The 17107-nt window shown below is 35.1% G+C and overlaps 1 protein-coding gene across 2 annotated transcripts in view; it reads right to left on the bottom strand.

Moving 5' to 3' along the window:
- Nucleotides 1-17107, bottom strand: part of DENND6A (DENN domain containing 6A) — a 143899-nt gene that overhangs the window by 111424 nt on the left and 15368 nt on the right. Inside the window, exon 1 of one of the 2 annotated variants that reach the window (XM_077128907.1) lies at nt 12816-13890. The exons of the other annotated variant lie outside the window; for it this stretch is intronic. Coding sequence (XP_076985022.1) covers nt 12816-12818 — 3 coding nt within the window. The 5' untranslated portion in view covers nt 12819-13890. Of the gene's footprint in view, nt 1-12815; nt 13891-17107 lie in introns of those variants that run through there. 2 annotated transcript variants of the gene reach the window in all.

Here is a 17107-nt window from a genome sequence, read left to right as displayed (position 1 = left end):
CACAAATAGAGAATTCCTACCACATAAATGCCCTGATAAATAGTTACTATTTTCTTCTGCAAAATACATTTTTCTAGAGCCATAAAGAGGACTGCACACTGAGCTCCCTTCAGAGGTGACATAAAATGGTGGCTGATTTCTAAACCAAAACCAGATATAATTTAAGATCAGATTTTCTCCAGCAATTTTGGGAAGAGAGATGCAGTCTGGGGATATAGTTTGGGCTTAAATCCTGAAATATCTGGTCCATTTGAACAGTGTTGGAAAGACAACACAATATTTGAATATAGGATGTTCTGGTATGTTTACCAAATGCACAGATCCCATTCTTTCATCTTCCTGTCTAAGAAATATAATTAAGTAGACTTATTTCCAACCTCATTCATAGAAGCCAGCAGACAAAAAATAAAATTGAGCATTTTTCCTTTTTCCTTTTTTCTTGTTACTTCTCATTTCACCACTCTAATTCAGATTTTCAGTTTTTTCCTATTATCTTTTCTTCCTTCAATTTCTTCTTTGAAGCTCACAGTTCACTCTTACCTTGCCCATGTACAGAAATAAATGAACAAAAGCTCTGTATCTTCAAACTCCTAGAGGCACAGTGGAAACTACTGGTAGCAAAGATAAACAGATGTTGGTCCTAATTGGAAACGTTCTTCTAGGAAGTCATTTAACTAGTCCATGACTCAGTTTCTGTTTCTACAATATGAGGGTGTACCTTCCCAATTAACAGTCCACTGCTGCTGCTACTGCAGCTGTTAATACAAATTCTTGTTTCTAACAAATTTCTGTATATAATCCTGCTCAGTGCTCTTATTCAATCCCTGAACATCTGCCTCTCCCATGCAGGTACTGCTGGATGTCAGTGTTGCATCTGAAACTCCTGTACCTCCTCACCAGCTGTGGGTGAGCTGCCCCTTTCCCAGCTTGCACCTGACTCACTCAAGGTTAAAAACTCTTCAGCAGGGGGAATGGGAAGAAAAGAGTAAATATTCAACATCCCTATATTGAGAATTTCTGATATTCTCGCAAGCAGTGGGGACAACCAAATCAACAGGCTGAGTCCTTGATCTCAGGGTTTGTCCCTATGAAACTTAATCCTGCAAAGGACAGGCTAAGCCTACTTAAAATTAGGCCTAAGAGTCACCCCCTGAGGAACTCTTTTGTTTACCTCTTTAAGCCAACTCAGCAGGTGAACTCACTCTCCTCCCTCCTACTTGGGACATGACTCCCAAGGGTGTAAATAACCCTGGCAATGTGGGACAGAAAGGCCAGGATAAGCCAGGACCTGGCATCAAGAGATTGAGAAAGCCTTCTTGACCAAAAGGGGGAAGAGAGAAATGAGAAAAAGTTTCAGTGGCTGAGAGATTTCAGAGTCAAGAGGTTATCTTGGAGGTTATTCTTATGAATTACATAGATAACCCTTTTTAGTTTATGATGTATTGGAGTGGCTAAAGGTAAGTACCTGAAACTGCTGAGCTGTTTCAATAGCCTAGATTCTTGAAGACAATTGTATAAAGATATAACATTTACAATGGTCTGTGTGATTGTGAAAATCTTGTGTTTGAGCTCCTTATATCCTGGGTATGGACAGACGAGTACAAAATATGGATAAAAATAAAGGAAGAAAGAAATAATAGGAAGGACAAAGGGCAAAATAAATTGGGTTGATGTAAACACTAGTGGTCAATGAAAGGTAGAGGTAAGGTGTATGGTATGTAAGAGTTTTTTCTTTTTATTTCTTTTCTGGAGTGATACAAATGTTCTTTAAAAATGATCATAATAATGAATATACAACTGTGTGATGATAGTGTGAGCCATCAATTGTATTCCATGTACAGAATGTATATGTATGAAGATTTCTACACTAAAAAAAAAAAAAAACTCTTCAGCAACTTCTTTAATATGCCCACAACCCTCGAGGCAGCCCTGCCTCTCCATACTTCTTCAGCTTCATATTGTTTCCTTGTGACTCACTGATCTTTAGTCTGTCCACCATGGGAATATGGACATCTCTTCGCCTGTTAATTCCAAAGGATGACTCAGATCTGAGCAGATACAGAACATTCTCAGGCTCACTCTACTGCATGCATGTGTACTCTCTCTTTTTCTCTCTCTTACACACACCTAAACTGGGTACCCATGTTGTCTCAACGCCACTCATATTGTTTATTTGTAGAGCAAAATAGTATTTTAACTATACAGTTACTGAGTGATTAACTTGAGAGCAAGAACATGGTCAGTTTTGTTCACTACTGTATCTTTACACCTAGAACAGTCTCTGGCATATAGTAAACACTAAATAAAACAATCAGTAGATGTACCCTCCAATTAGCTCCATTTAAAAGCTCAGTGTTAGAGCTCCTTTGCTTTACCTTGGGACCTAAACTTTACCTTCTTATGTTTGAAGCAGAAATGGCAACTTATAACTGTTACTACTGCAAGTTATTGAAACAAAATCACTCTCTTCAGCCATATTTTTTTGAAATCTCATTTACAGCTAAATTACCCCAGAACTTTGCTTGTCTGGAAATATTTGTAAATTTGCAAGTTGCCCCTAATAGCTTAATCTTAGAATCTAAAATCAGTTTTATGTGAGTGCCTTGCAAATTTTATTTCCTGCAATTATATATCAACTCAAATGCATAATTTCATCTTTTGTTATTCCAAGACATTGTGGTAGTTCTTTGAACGTTGTTTTCTATGGATTAAAAAACAGCAAAACAACATAGAGAAAATACTGGTATGTTTTACCCATATATTCACAGAAATTAAAAAGTTATCTTATTTAGTCCACTTCTGACCAGGGTTTGCCGGTAATGAAATTCAGTTTCCAGGTGTGCAATAAATAGCACACTGAACTATCCCATGTGAGATTTGTATCTTTTTCCTACAAAAATGCATTTGAATTTACAGCAGCTGCTACTATGCTATCCAGCTACTCTCCTAATTCAAATTCCAATTTTAATGAGGCAATAAAAGAATTTGAATCAAGAAACAAAAAAAATTATCTTAAAATATTTACAATATGTAAATATAAGAATATGTATGTGTTTATTTAAGGGTAGTAAGCTAAAAGGATATAAGAAGTAAAAAAACCTATCAAGTCTGCCTTTTAAAACCTCAGATTGTACTGAACTATCAAACAGTCCTAGAATATCATTTTAATATTAATTTAATTGGGACTAATTATTATTTTATTTTATTTTGGAATAAATTATGATATTCAAAAAGATATATGGTACAGTCATATACTAGAGTTAGCTAACTGTTCAAACTGTTAAGATCAGAAAAACAAGAAAAATTTCATACTTAATTTTGAAACCTCAATTAAATTCCCTATTTATAAAAAAAGAAAGAAAATTAACCATTGCCGAATATTCCAAACTACTGGACAAATTAGAAATTGCTACAATTACTAGAATTATTATCTATGTACATACTTTCATTAGTAAAACAAACAAAAAGATGTTTAAATAAAAGCTTGGGTAGTCGCTGTTAGTCAGTTAGCTCTTGATTACCCATAAAAGAATTAATCAAACTTGGATTGGCCCCAGTACCTGGATATGCCTCACACTTGAAGTTTCCTCTCTCCACAGCTCAAGTCGAGGCATCTCCACAGGTATTCCTGGGAGACATCAAAGAGCGACAGAGAGCATCAGCCAATGTCACCCTGGTTCTGTCATCTATGCTATCCTGTACTGTAATAGATAAGGAAGAAGGAAGATTTGGCTAAGTGATAAGCGAAAAAGAAGTTTTATATAATTATTAAGGACTGAAAATGATGATGTGGCATAAACATTTTACACATCATGACATGAAAGTAAAACTGCCTCAGGAAATACATATATTTCTTGCATATATATATATATATATATATATACAAGAAAATTTTATACATTATATATATGCAAAAAATATTACTAAACTTTTTAAATAGGACTATTCTGTTCAATGGTATATATCTATCTGCAGGTCTGCCCCGTATCCCCTAACATTTCCACTTCAGTATGGAAATACACATGGACCCAGGAGGAAAAAATTTATGAATATAAATAAACTCACTACCACCATCACTTGGATATGGGCAAAACTCATACTTGCTGTGCACCTCAGTTCTGCATAAAAGGGTACCTACCTGGCTGTTGTCTGTGACCTCAATTACTGTGCCCACTGCCCAACAAGACCTCGTACATCCCAGGCCTGGCAGAGACTAAATTTCCCCAGAAACATCTGCTTTGATCTCTTATATACACATTATCTCAATACAAATATCATAAAAGTCTTAAAGAGAGAATGAATTCTAAATCTAATGAGAACTTGTGTCTTCAATATGGAAAATGAGTTGTGTTCCACATTAAAAATGGAAAATTTACAAGGAGAAAAACAATTCTACATTTCTCAATGAGTTTTGTCTCATGATTTTTTTTTAATTGGCTGAAAAAATATTTCAAAATTAATTACAGGTTGGGCCAGGAAAGGAGATAAATAAACAGCTAGGAAGATTAGTTGAGGATATAATGGGGTGAAAACTTCCCAACTGTCATAAAGGACATATATATGCAAATCAAAAAAGCCCAAGGGAATCCAAATAGGCCTTTCCCAAGACATATACTTATCAGTCTTTCAAATGTTGAAGAGAAACAGAAAATCCTGAAAGGGGCAAGAGAAAAGCAAACTACTACATACAAGGGAAACCACATAAGACTGAGTTTGGACTACTCAACTGGCACTAGATAGGCGAGTGGGTAGTGGTATATTTAAGATCTTGAAAGAGAAAGGCTTCCAGCTAAGAAATCTGTACACAGCGAAATTGTCCTTCTAAACTGAGGGAGAGATTAAAACTTTCACAGACAAACGACTGCTGAAAGAACTGCTAAAAAAAAATCAGCCCGCAAGAAATACTAAAGGGAGTTCTACCAGCCAAAAAAAAAAGAGAGAAAAAGACAGGAGGTCAGGAGGAAGGCACTGAATTGAAGAAGTATCAGTAAGGGTAACTTAAAGGATAAAAAGAGAAGGAGGAAAAAGAATATATAGATTTGACAAGTAAAATCCAAAGGTGAAATCATAAAACTTTACACTAAAGTGTAAGTTTACACTTTACACTAAAAACTGTGAATGTTATTGGACTAAACTTACCAATTAAAAAATAGAGATTGGCAGAATGGATTAAGAAATATAATCCAGCTATATGCTACTTACAAGAGTCTCATCTCAGATACAAGGACACAAATGACTGAAAGTGAAAGGTAGGAAAAGGATGTTCCACACAAGCTGTAACCAAAAGAAAGCAGGAGTAGCTACACTAATATCAGAAAAAAAATAGACTTTAAATTTAATGACACCATAAGAGACAAAGAAGAACACTATATACTAAAAAAAGGGACACTATATACTAATAAAAGGGACTTCTTCACCAAGAGGAAACAACAAGCACAAATGTTTATGCTCCCAATCAAGGAGCTCCAAAGTACATGAAACAAATACTGGCAAAAGTGGAGGGAGTGAGAGACATTTCAACAATAACAGAAGGAGACTTCAACATACCACTTCCTCTATAAATACAACAACCACAAGTAAGATCAGCAAGGAAATAGAGAACTCAAACACTTTGATTAATGAATTAGACCTAACTGACATATATAGGTCGTTACACCCCAAAACACAAGGATACACATTCTTCTCCAGTGCTCATGGTACATTCTCGATAGATTATATGCTGGGGCACAAAACAGGCCTTTATAAATCTAAAACACTAAACTTATCTAAACCACTTTCTCTAATCACAATGGAATGAAGCTGGAAACCAATAACCACCAAAAAACAAGAACTTTCACAAATATATGGAGATTAAATAACACAATATTAAACAATGAGTGGGTCAAAGGAAAAATTGCTAGAGAAATTGGTAGCTATCTGGAGACAAATGAAAATGAGAATACAACATATCAGAACTTAGGGGATGCAGCAAAGGTTGTTCAGAGATGGAAATTTATTGCCCTAAATGCCTATATTAAAAGAGAAGAAAAAGCAAAAATCGAGGACTTAAGTGTTCACCTGGAAGAACTAAAGAACAGCAAACTAACCCCAAAACAAACAGAAGAGAAATAAAGATTAAAGCAGAGTTAAATGAATGGGAAAACAAAAGAAAAATAGAAAAGCAATAAAACCTGTGCTGGTTTGAAAGGATGTATGTCCCCCAGAAAAGCCATGTTTTAATCTAAATTCCATTTCATAAAGGCAGAATAATCATTATTCAATACTGTTTGTAATCAGATCATCTCCCTGGAGATGTAACCCAATCAAGAGTGGTTGTTAAATTAGCTGGATTAGGGGAGATGTGTCTCCACCCATCTAGGTGGGTTTTGATTAGTTTCTGAAGACCCATAAAAGAGGAAACACTTTGGAGAATGAAAGAGATTCAGAGAGAGCAAAGCAGAAGGACACAGCCATGAGAAGCAGAGTCCACCAGCCAGCGACCTTTGGAGATGAAGAAGGAAAATGCCTCCCGGGGAGCTTCGTGAAACAGGAAGCCATGTGAAGAAGCTAGCAGATGATGCCGCTTTGCCATGTGCCTTTTCAGATGAGAGAGAAACCATGACTATGTTTGCCATGTGCCTTCTCACTTGAGAGAGAGAGACCCTGAACTTCATCAGCCTTCTTGAACCAAGGTATCTTTTTGGATGCCTTTGATGGGACATTTCTACAGACTTGCTTTAACTGGGACATTTTCTTGGCCTCAGAACTATAAACTAACGACTTATTAAATTCCCCTTTTTAAAAGCCATTTGATTTCTGGTATACTGCATTCAGGCAGCTAGCAAACTAGAATAAACCTAAAGGTGGCTCTTTGAAAAAATCAATAAAATTAATGAACCACTAGCAAGACTGACAAAGGAAAAAAACAAAGAGAAGATGCAAATAAACAAAATCAGAAATGAGAGTGGGGTCATTACTACAGGCCCTGAAGAAATAAAAAAAATCTATGAGAGGATACTATGAACAAGTATATGTCAACAAATAGACAACTTAGATGAAATGGACAAATTCCTGGAAACATGACAAGCTATACTGACTCAAGATGAAACAGAAGATCTCAACAAACCAATCACAAATAAAGAGAGTCAAACAGTCATCAAAAATCTTTCTACAAAGTAAAGCCCAGGACCATGGTTTCATGGAAATTTTATTTCATAAAAAAATAAAATTTTCATTTTATTTGAAATAGGTTTTTCCTATGAAACCATTTTCATGGTTTCATAGGAAATTTTATCAAACATTCCAGAAAGAACTAACACCAATTCTGTTAAAACTTGTCCAAACTACTGAGAAAAAAAGTAACACTACCTGACTCATTTGATGACGCTAGTATCACTTTAATACCAAAACAGGGTAAAGATGCTATAAGAAAGGAAAACTACAGGCCAATCTCCTGTATGAATACAGATGCAAAAATTCTGAAAAAAATACTAGCAAACTGAATCTAACAACACATTTAAAAAATTATACAACATGACCAAGTGGGGTTTATATCAGGAATACAAGGATGGTTTAACACAAGAAAATCAATTAATGCAATACAGCATATTTACAAAACAAAAGGGAAAATAATCATATCATCATCTCAACTGATGGCTGAAAAAGCATTCGACAAGATTCAAGATCTTTTTCTTATAAAAACACTTCAAAAGGCAGGAATCAAAGATAACTTCCTCAATGTGATAAAGGGCATACATGAACCCATAGCCAGCAACGTACTCAATGGAGAAAGACTGCAATCTTTCCCCCCAAGATTGGAAATGAGATAGGATGTCCTCTGTCACCACTATTATTCAACATAGTACTAGAAGTTCTAGCTAGAGCAATCACATGACAAAGAAATAAAAGGCATACAAATTGGAAAGGAAGAAGTAAAACTTTCATTATTTGCAGATGGCATGATACTATACTCGGAAAATCCTGAGAAATCTACAACAAAGCTACTTGAGCTAATAAGCATATTGGGCAAGGTGATGGGATATAAAATTAAGGTATACAAATCAGTAATGTTCCTATACACAAGCAATAACCTAACTGAGGAGTCAATTAAGAAAAAGATGCCACTCAAAATAGCAACTAAAAGAATCAAGTATCTAGGAATGAACTTAACTAGGGACACAAAGGACTTGTACACAGAAAATGACACAGCATTGCTAAAAGAAATCAAAGATCTAAATAGGTAGAAAGACTTTCCCTGCTCATGGATAGGAAGGTTAAATATAGTTCAGAGGTTAATTCTACCCAAATTTATGTACAGATTCAGCACAGGACCAATCAAAATGCCAACAATCTATGGTGAAGACTTGGAAAAGCTAGTTACCCAAATTCATCTGGAAAGGAAAGAGACCCTAAACAGCTAAAAGCATCCTAACAAAGAGGAACGAGGTGGGAGTAGTAACACTTTCTAATTTTAAAACTTATTATAAAGCCATATTGGTCAAAACACCATGGTACTGGCACAAAGATAGAAGTATTGACCAGTGCAATCAGACCACCAAATCTAGGGTCAATTGATCTTTGACAAGTCCCCCAAATCCACTGAACTGGGATAAAACAGTCTTTTCAATAAGTGGGCATGGGAGAACTGGATATCAATAGCCAAAAGAGTGAAAGAGGACCCTTACCTTACATCCTTTTTTTCATTTTAAAAGTAATTTTATTGAAATATATTCACAGATTTAATAATCAAACCAAAGTAAACAATCAGTGGCTCACGGTAGCATTACATATTTGTGTTCTTCTCATCACAGTCAATTTTCATTACAACAACAGAAAAGCTAAAACAAAAAAAAAATCCAAATGTCATTACTGCAGGGTGCTGAAAATAGACAGTTATTAATATTTTAAAATTTCAACTTATGTGTGAGGCTAAAGCAAAAAATGTTTATTTGGTACAAAATTTATATTGCAACTAGTGCATTTCCTAATATAACTTATGTAGATAGTTGGTTGAACAACATAAGTACATGGAACCTTGGTTAGGACATGAGATTTTGTTGGTTTGTCCAGAGTGATGCCCCGATGAATCCCAGAGTCATTTGCCCAGTAGTGAGTGGAAAAGTATTTGCAAAGTCCCCTTTGGGGAATGGTGAGAATGGGGGAAAACTCAACCTCCCCAAGTTGAATTCTTGATATTCTCACAAGGAGTGTGGACAACCAAAGCCACAGGCTGAGCCCCCAGTCTTGGGGTTTGTTCATATGAAACTTAACCCCGCAAAGGATAGGTCAAGCCTACTTAAAATTAGGACTAAAAGTCACCCCCAAGAGAGCCTCTTTTGTTGCTCAGATGTGGCCTCTCTCTCCAGCCAACACAACAAGCAAACTCACCACTCTCCCCCTGTCTACGTGGGACATGACTCCCAGGGGAGTGGACCTTCCTGGCAACGTGGGACAGAAATCCTAGAATGAGCTGAGACTCAGCATCAAGAGATTGAGAAAAACCCTAGAATGAGCTGAGACCCAGCATCAAGGGATTGAGAAAACCTTCTTGACCAAAAGGGGGTAGAGTGAAATGAGACAAAGTGTCAATGGCTCAGAGATTTCAAACAGAGTCAAGAGGCTATTCTGGAGATTATTCTTACGTATTAAGCAGATCACCTTGTTATCCAAGATGTAATGGAGAGGCTGGAGGAAACTGCCTGAAAATGTAGAGCTGAGTTCCAGTAGCCATGGTTCTTGATGATGATTGTATAGTGATATAGCTTTCACAATGTGACTGTATGATTGTGAAAACCTTGTGTTTGATGCTCCTTTTATCTACCTTGTCAACAGACGAGTAGAACATATGGAATAAAAATAAATAATAGGGGGAACAAATGTTAAAATAAATTCAGTTTGAAATGCTAGTGATCAATGAAAGGGAGGAGTAAGGGGTAGGGTATGTATAAGTTTTTTTGTTTTCATTTTATTTCTTTTTCTGAATAGATGTAAATTTTCCAAGAAATGATCATGATGATGAATATGCAACTATGTGATGATATTGTGAATTACTGATCATATATGCAGAACGGAATGATCAAAATAAGAATGTTTGCATTTGTTTGGTGGGGTTTTTTTTTGGTATTTAAAAAATTTTTTAAAAAAAAAGGTTTACTCAAAGTAGATCAAAGACCTAAGTATAAGAGCTAAAACCATAAAAAGAGCTAAAAGAAAAAAAGAGTAAATCATCTCAACCTTGAATTAAGGCAATGGTTTATTACATGTGACACCAATAGCACAAGCAACCAAAGAAAAAGTAGATAAATTGGACTTCATCAAAATTAAAAACATTTGTTCTTCAAAGAGCACTATGAAAAAATGAAAAGACAACTCACAAAATGCGAGAAAATACTTGCAAATCATAAATCCTGTAAGGGTTTAGCATCCAGACAATATAGAGTATTCTTATAACTCAACAATAAAAAGACCAATAACTGAATTTTAAAGTTTTGGAAAAGTGTTGTAGTTTCTCAAAAGGTTAAACATAGAAATACTATATGAACCAGTAATTTCACTCCTACGAATATAGCCCCCCCAAACTGAAAACACATATTCATTCAAAAACTTATACATGAATGTTCATAGCTACATTATTCATAATCTGGAAACAATGCAAATTTCAGAAACTGACAAATGAATAAACAAAATGTGGTATATCTATACAATGGAATTTTATTGAAATAGAAAAAAGAAGTATTGACAAATGCCATAATATGAATTAACTTCGACAACATTATGCTAAGTGAAAGAAGACAGACGCATGAAAGGCATAAAAGGCCACATGGTATATGATTCCATTTATATGAAATGTCCAGTATAGAAAAATTCATAAAGGCAGAAAGCAGATTAGAGGTTTCCAAGAGTAGGGTGTTGAGGGAAGGGTATGAGGTTTCTTTTTGGGGAGATGAAAATGTGATGTATACACAACTGTGTGAATATACTAAAAACACACAGAACTGTACACTTTGAGTGAATTGTATGGTATGTGAATTATATCTCAATTTAAAAAATTAAATAGAGGCAAAGCTAAAAATTCAAATCATAAATGGGCATAAAATGAAAATTATAGTCTCTTCACTAACCTCAAGGTCTCCTTTGCCTAACAAAACCATTATTAAATAATTTCTTGTGTATCTTTTCAAGATTCTTAATGTATATTTTTAAACATACATTACATTAAACTTTAAACAAAAATATAATAAACTATTTTATACAGTTTTTGTACCCTGCTCAACATTTTCCATAAATGATCTACAACGTAATGCTGAATATGCTTTGAAATTTTCTTCCTCCTCCTTTTCTCGTGCTTAAGAACTGCTTCACCATTTTTTCATCTGCCTATCAAAATTCTATTCAGCAGGTGAAATGCCAACTGATTTACATTTCCTCTTGTCATAATTTCTGCCATTCCTCTTCAATGAATATGCGTTTAATTTTCTTACCAATATAAGCTAATTTTTAAAAATTCTACAGCCAATTCAATTCAACTTCTACCAGAAATGTTCACTTAGTCTCTGGACAGCTCATTTGCCATTCAGCACACACTGGCTGCTCTTATTTATCTTTTCACCTAAGTTCCTAGAAAGCAGGGATTTTTGTGTCTTCATCTTTTGATTAATACACCTAATAGAGGGCGGGCCACAGTGGCTCAGCAGGCAAGAATGCTTGCCTGCCATGCCAGAGGACCCGGGTTCGATTACCGGTGCCTGCCCATGTAATAATTAATTAATTAATTAATTAATAATAAAAATAAAAATAATTTTAAAATACACCTAATAGAATCCTTTGCACATGGTAAATGCTAAATAAATTAGTAATTATGGCCACAATGCTCCTATTTAAACTAACAACAAAAATTTAATGATGTCAGCCTTTCTGATTGATCTTATGTTACTTATGAAAACTCTTATTATTAGGAATTCGACAAATTAGTAATAACTGTAAAATTCAAAGAACTATTCAAAAAAGGGCAACTTTTTTCATTACTTCAGAAAACCTCAACAAATAATTATAATAGCAAGTGCTGCTCCTTGTGCCAGGGAGTGCTAGACATACCTGCACTATATAAATTAATACTCACAAAAACACTCAAAACTGGGAACTACTAATATACCAAGTAAACATCTGCCCAACGTCAGGAACTGGTATCAAGATCAGAACTTAAAATCAGCTCTATCTGATCCCAGGGTCAGCCACTGTAATTCCTCTGATGGCCAACATAAATAAAATCACACTTCCAAAAGAGATTAAGAGTCAAAATCTAGGATAATCCAAAAAGGTTATTTTTGCATTTTCATATTCAACAAAAGAATTTTTACTGTATATTTATTTTTAAGGGTTAATTTTTCTAAAGATTTAAAATTCAGCTTTAATTCTGCTTAATCCAAGTAGCATGATAAAACAGTTGGTTTTCAAATCCTTTTCTAATATCTTTATTTACAAACAAGTAATAAAATAATTTGACAACTTTATTGCATCTACATTCCCTTTAAAGGGGTTAAATTCAAATTTCCCTTGATAAAAACTCAGGATAGGGGTGCAAGGTTAGTTCAGTGGTAGAATTCTCAACTACCATGTGGGAGACCCAGGTTCAATTCCCAGTCTATGCACGTTCCCCAACAACAAAAAAAATTTACAAATGGTGCTGTAGTAACAGGATAGTCACATGGCAAAAAATTAAATGTGAACCCCACCATACAGCATACAAAAAACAAACAAACAAACAAAAAACACCTCACGATATATGAGAAAGGATCATTAGAATCCCAGTACATTTACCGGAAGTTAGTTTCACATACCATGGCAGGTACATCAGGTAACTGTCATCAGTTTCACAGACACCGAAGCTGGAAAATGTGAAGTTTTTGCAGGAGCATCATTCCACGAAATGTAAAGCAAACAAGAAACACAGTTTCATAATTTCCACACTTCCAAATAAGCTTACTTTGAATTTATTTTTCATCTATCTGTTTTCTTCAGGTGTAAATTAAAAAAAAAGTCAATTGCCAAATAGCACCACAACTGCTTTTTCATTTATAAGTTGAAGTCATTTTTGAGGTTTTACTATCTCCCCTGAACTTAAATGCTGAGTCCTACAAGCCTTTTCTCATTGTAGCCAATCTTTTCCCGATCAAAATATGAACTGATCTACAAAGGCCTGTATGAATCAGAGAAAACCAACATTCAGGATACCTAACATATATTGACATAGGACACACTGATCTAAGTTCAGCTACTCTTTTCTCCAAAGAGAAGTTGTTTACTGTTCATTTCCCAGGGATATTAAAGAATTTGACATATAAAGAACCATAAAAATGTTTAAAACATCTTGTACACAACTCAGAAAATGGTATTGGGTAATAAAGGTTGGCTACAATTTCCACATTTAATATCAGCAATAAAGAGGAAGACTTTGGATGAATTTAACCATTGCTGCCCATAATTTAAGAATTTTAGCTCAAGTTACTAATGGCATTTCACATTTCTGTTTTGCTTCAGGCTTTTTTTTTTTTTAAATAATATCTTTCCCTTGAAAGCATTCACTGCATGGCTGTTAATCAGAATATCACAAAAAGGTGAGCATAGTGTCCTACACTGGGGCTAGAATGAAGGAATATTCTGAACAGAAATGAGTGTATTTCTTTTTTTTTATTTATTAATTAAAAAATAAACAAACTAAAACAACATACATAATTAGTAATGCACAATATCATCACTTAGTTGCATATTCATCATCTCTTAGAACATTTGCAGTAATTCAGAAAAAGAAATAAAAAGAAAATAGAAAAAGAAATAAAACGAACACAGGAAAGAAAAAAAAAAGAGATTATACCTACCATACCCCTTAACCCTTGCTTTCATTGATCACTAGCATTTCAAACCAAATTTATTTTAGCATTTGTTCCCCCTATTATTTATTTTTATTCTATATGTTCTACTCCTTTGTTGACAAGGTAGATAAAAGGAGCATCAGACACAAGGTTTTCACAATCACACAGTCACATTGTGACAGCTGTATCATTATTCAATCATCCTCAAGAAACATGGCTACTGGCAAACAGCTCTACATTTTCAGGCAGTTCCCTCCAGCCTCTCCATTACATCTTGAATAACAAGATGATATCTACTTGATGAATAAGAATAACCTCCAGGATAACCTCTGGACTCTGTTTGGAATCTCTCAGCCATTGACATTTTGTCTCATTTCCCTCTTCCCCCTTTTGGTCCAGAAGGTTTTCTCAATCCCTTGATGCTAAATCTCAGCTCATTATAGGGTTTTTCTCAATCCCTTGATGCTGAGTCTCCGTTCATTCCAAGATCTCTGTCCCACACTGTCAGGAAGGTCCACACCCCTGGGAGTCATGTCCCACGTAGAGAGGGTGAGTCTATTTCTTGCATTAAAACATTCAAAACTGGAACTATTTTTTTTTTTTAGAGAAATTGTGAGTTTATAGAACAATCATACATAGTATAGTATCCCCATATGTACCTTCTTATTAGCACCTTGAGTTGGCATGGTATATTTTTTACAATTCATGAAAGTACTTTTTTACAGCTGTACTATTAATGGCAGTCGATACTTAAAGTTCACTGTTTGTGTTATAGAGTTGCATGGATATTTTAAAAAATTGTATTCCGTTACCATATATACAACTTAACATGTCCCCTCCTAACCACATTCAAATATATAATTCAGTGCTTTAATTTCATTTACAATGTTGTGCTACCATCACCACCATCTATTACCAAAACTTCTCCAACATCCCAAATAGAAGCTCTGTACATTTTAGGCTTTAATTCCCTATTTCTAACATCCACCATGTCCCTTGGTAAACTATATACTAGATTCTGACTCTATGAGTTTGCTTATTTTAATTATTTCATATTAGTGAGATCATACAGAGTTTGTCCTTTGAATCTGGCTTCTTTCATGGTTCATCCATGATCTCAAACCTTCATTCCTTTTTATGGCTAAGTATATCATGGTGTGTATATGTCAAATTTACTTTATGCATTAATCAGTTGATAGAAACTTGGGTTGCTTCCACCCTTTGACAATTGTGAATAATACCACTGTGAACATCAGTGTGAAAATAATCTGTTTAAGTCTCTGCTTTCAATTCTTTTGGATTTATACCTAGAAATGGGACAGCCGGGTCATATATTAATTCTATATTTAACTTTCTGCGGAACTACCAAACTTTCTCTGTGGCTATACCATTTTACGCCCCCATCAACAATGAATAAGTGTTCCTATTTCTCCACATTCTCTCCATGCTTGTAATTTTGTGTTTTTTTTTAAATAGTAATCATTCTAGCAGTTATGAAATGGTATCACACTGTGATTTTGATCTGCATTTCCCTAATGACTAATGATGCTGAACATCTTGTCCTGTGGTTTTTGATGATTTCTATATCTTCTTTAGAGAAATGTCTTTCAAATCTTTAGCCCATTTTTTTTACTTTTTTATTGTTTAATATAACATATATAAAGAGCAAAGAAAGAAAAAAGCGATAGTTTGCAAGTCACTTTTTAACAAGCAGTTACAGCACAGATCCCACAGCTTGTCGTGAGCTACCATACTATCATCTCAGATTTTTCCTTCTAGCTGCTCTGGAACATTGGAGACTAGAAGGAATAAACATTTTTTTATCATCACAATCGACTTTTTTTGTGTGTGGAAAATAGTGTATATTTTAAAAAGCAATAAATTTCAAAGCACATCACCACAATTAGTTGTAGAACAGATTCCAGAGTTTGGTAAGGGTTACAATCATACAATTTTAGGCTTTTATTTCTAGCTCCTCTAAGACACTGGTGACTAAAAGAGATATCAATTTAATGATTCAGCATTCATATTCATTTGTTAAATCCTATTTTCTCTGGATAACTCCACCACCACCTTTGATCATTCTATCCTTCTCTTTACAGGTGTCTGGGCTATGGCTATTCTAACTCTTTCATGTTGGAAGGGTCTGTCACTAATATGGGGTAGGGAGATGGAACTATTTGATGTTCTGGAGAGGCTGGGCCCTCTAGGTTTCAGGACTTTTTTGGTCCAGGGACCCATCTGGAGGTTATAGGTTTCTGGAAAGTTAAACTAGTGCATTGAGCCCTTGTGGAATCTTAGATATTGCCCTAGGTGTTCTTTAGGATTGGGTGGAATGGTTCTGATTGGGGTTTCGCAGGTTATGATAGGTAGCAATGTCTAACTGAAGCTTGCAGAAGAGCAACCTCCAGAGTAGCTTCTTGACTCTATTTGAACTCTCTCTGCCACTGATACTTTATTGGTTACACTTCTTTTCCCCTTTTTGGTCAGGATGGAATTGTTGATTCCACAGTATCAGGGCCAGATAGATCCCTGGGAGTCATCTCCCACATCACCAAGGATACTTTCACCCCAGATGTCATTTTCCATGTAGGGGGGAGGTTTTGCCCAATTTTTAATTTAGCTGTTTATCTTTTGTTTGTTGAGTTGAAGAATTTCTTAATCTATGCCAGATATTAAATCCTTATCAGATATGTGGATTCCAAATACTTCCCCCCGTTATGCAGGTTGTTATTTTACTTTCATGACAAAACCCTCTGAGGTCCAAACATTTTTAATTTTGATGAGGTCTCATTTATCTGTATTTTCTTTTGCTGCATGCTTTGGCTGTAAAGTCTAAGAAACCATTGCCTAACACAAGGTCCTGAAGATGTTTCCCTATATTTTCTTCCAGGAGTTGTATAGTTCTGGCTCTATTTGTTAGGTCTTTGGCCCATTTTGAGTTGATTTTTGTGGGTGGTGTGAGGTAGGACTCCACCTTCAATCTTTTGAAAATGGAGATCCAGTTTTTCCAGCATCATTTGTTGAGGAGACTACTCTTTCCCAATTGAGTGGTCTTTGCCACCTTATCAAAAATTATTTGGCCAGAAATGTGAGGGTTGATTTCTGAGCTCACAGTGCAATTCCACTAGTGTATATGTCTGTCCTTGTGCCTGTGCCATGCTGCTTTGATGACTGTGGCTTTGTAATAAGTTCTAAGATTGGGAAACATGAGTCCTCAAACTTCATTCTTTTCAAGATGCTCTTGGCTATTTGGGAAA

This window comes from Tamandua tetradactyla, chromosome 15 (assembly GCF_023851605.1).
Source record: "Tamandua tetradactyla isolate mTamTet1 chromosome 15, mTamTet1.pri, whole genome shotgun sequence".
Lineage (NCBI taxonomy): Eukaryota > Metazoa > Chordata > Mammalia > Pilosa > Myrmecophagidae > Tamandua > Tamandua tetradactyla.
Note: the sequence above shows the minus strand (reverse complement) of the source record. Positions and strands in the feature narration are given on the sequence as shown.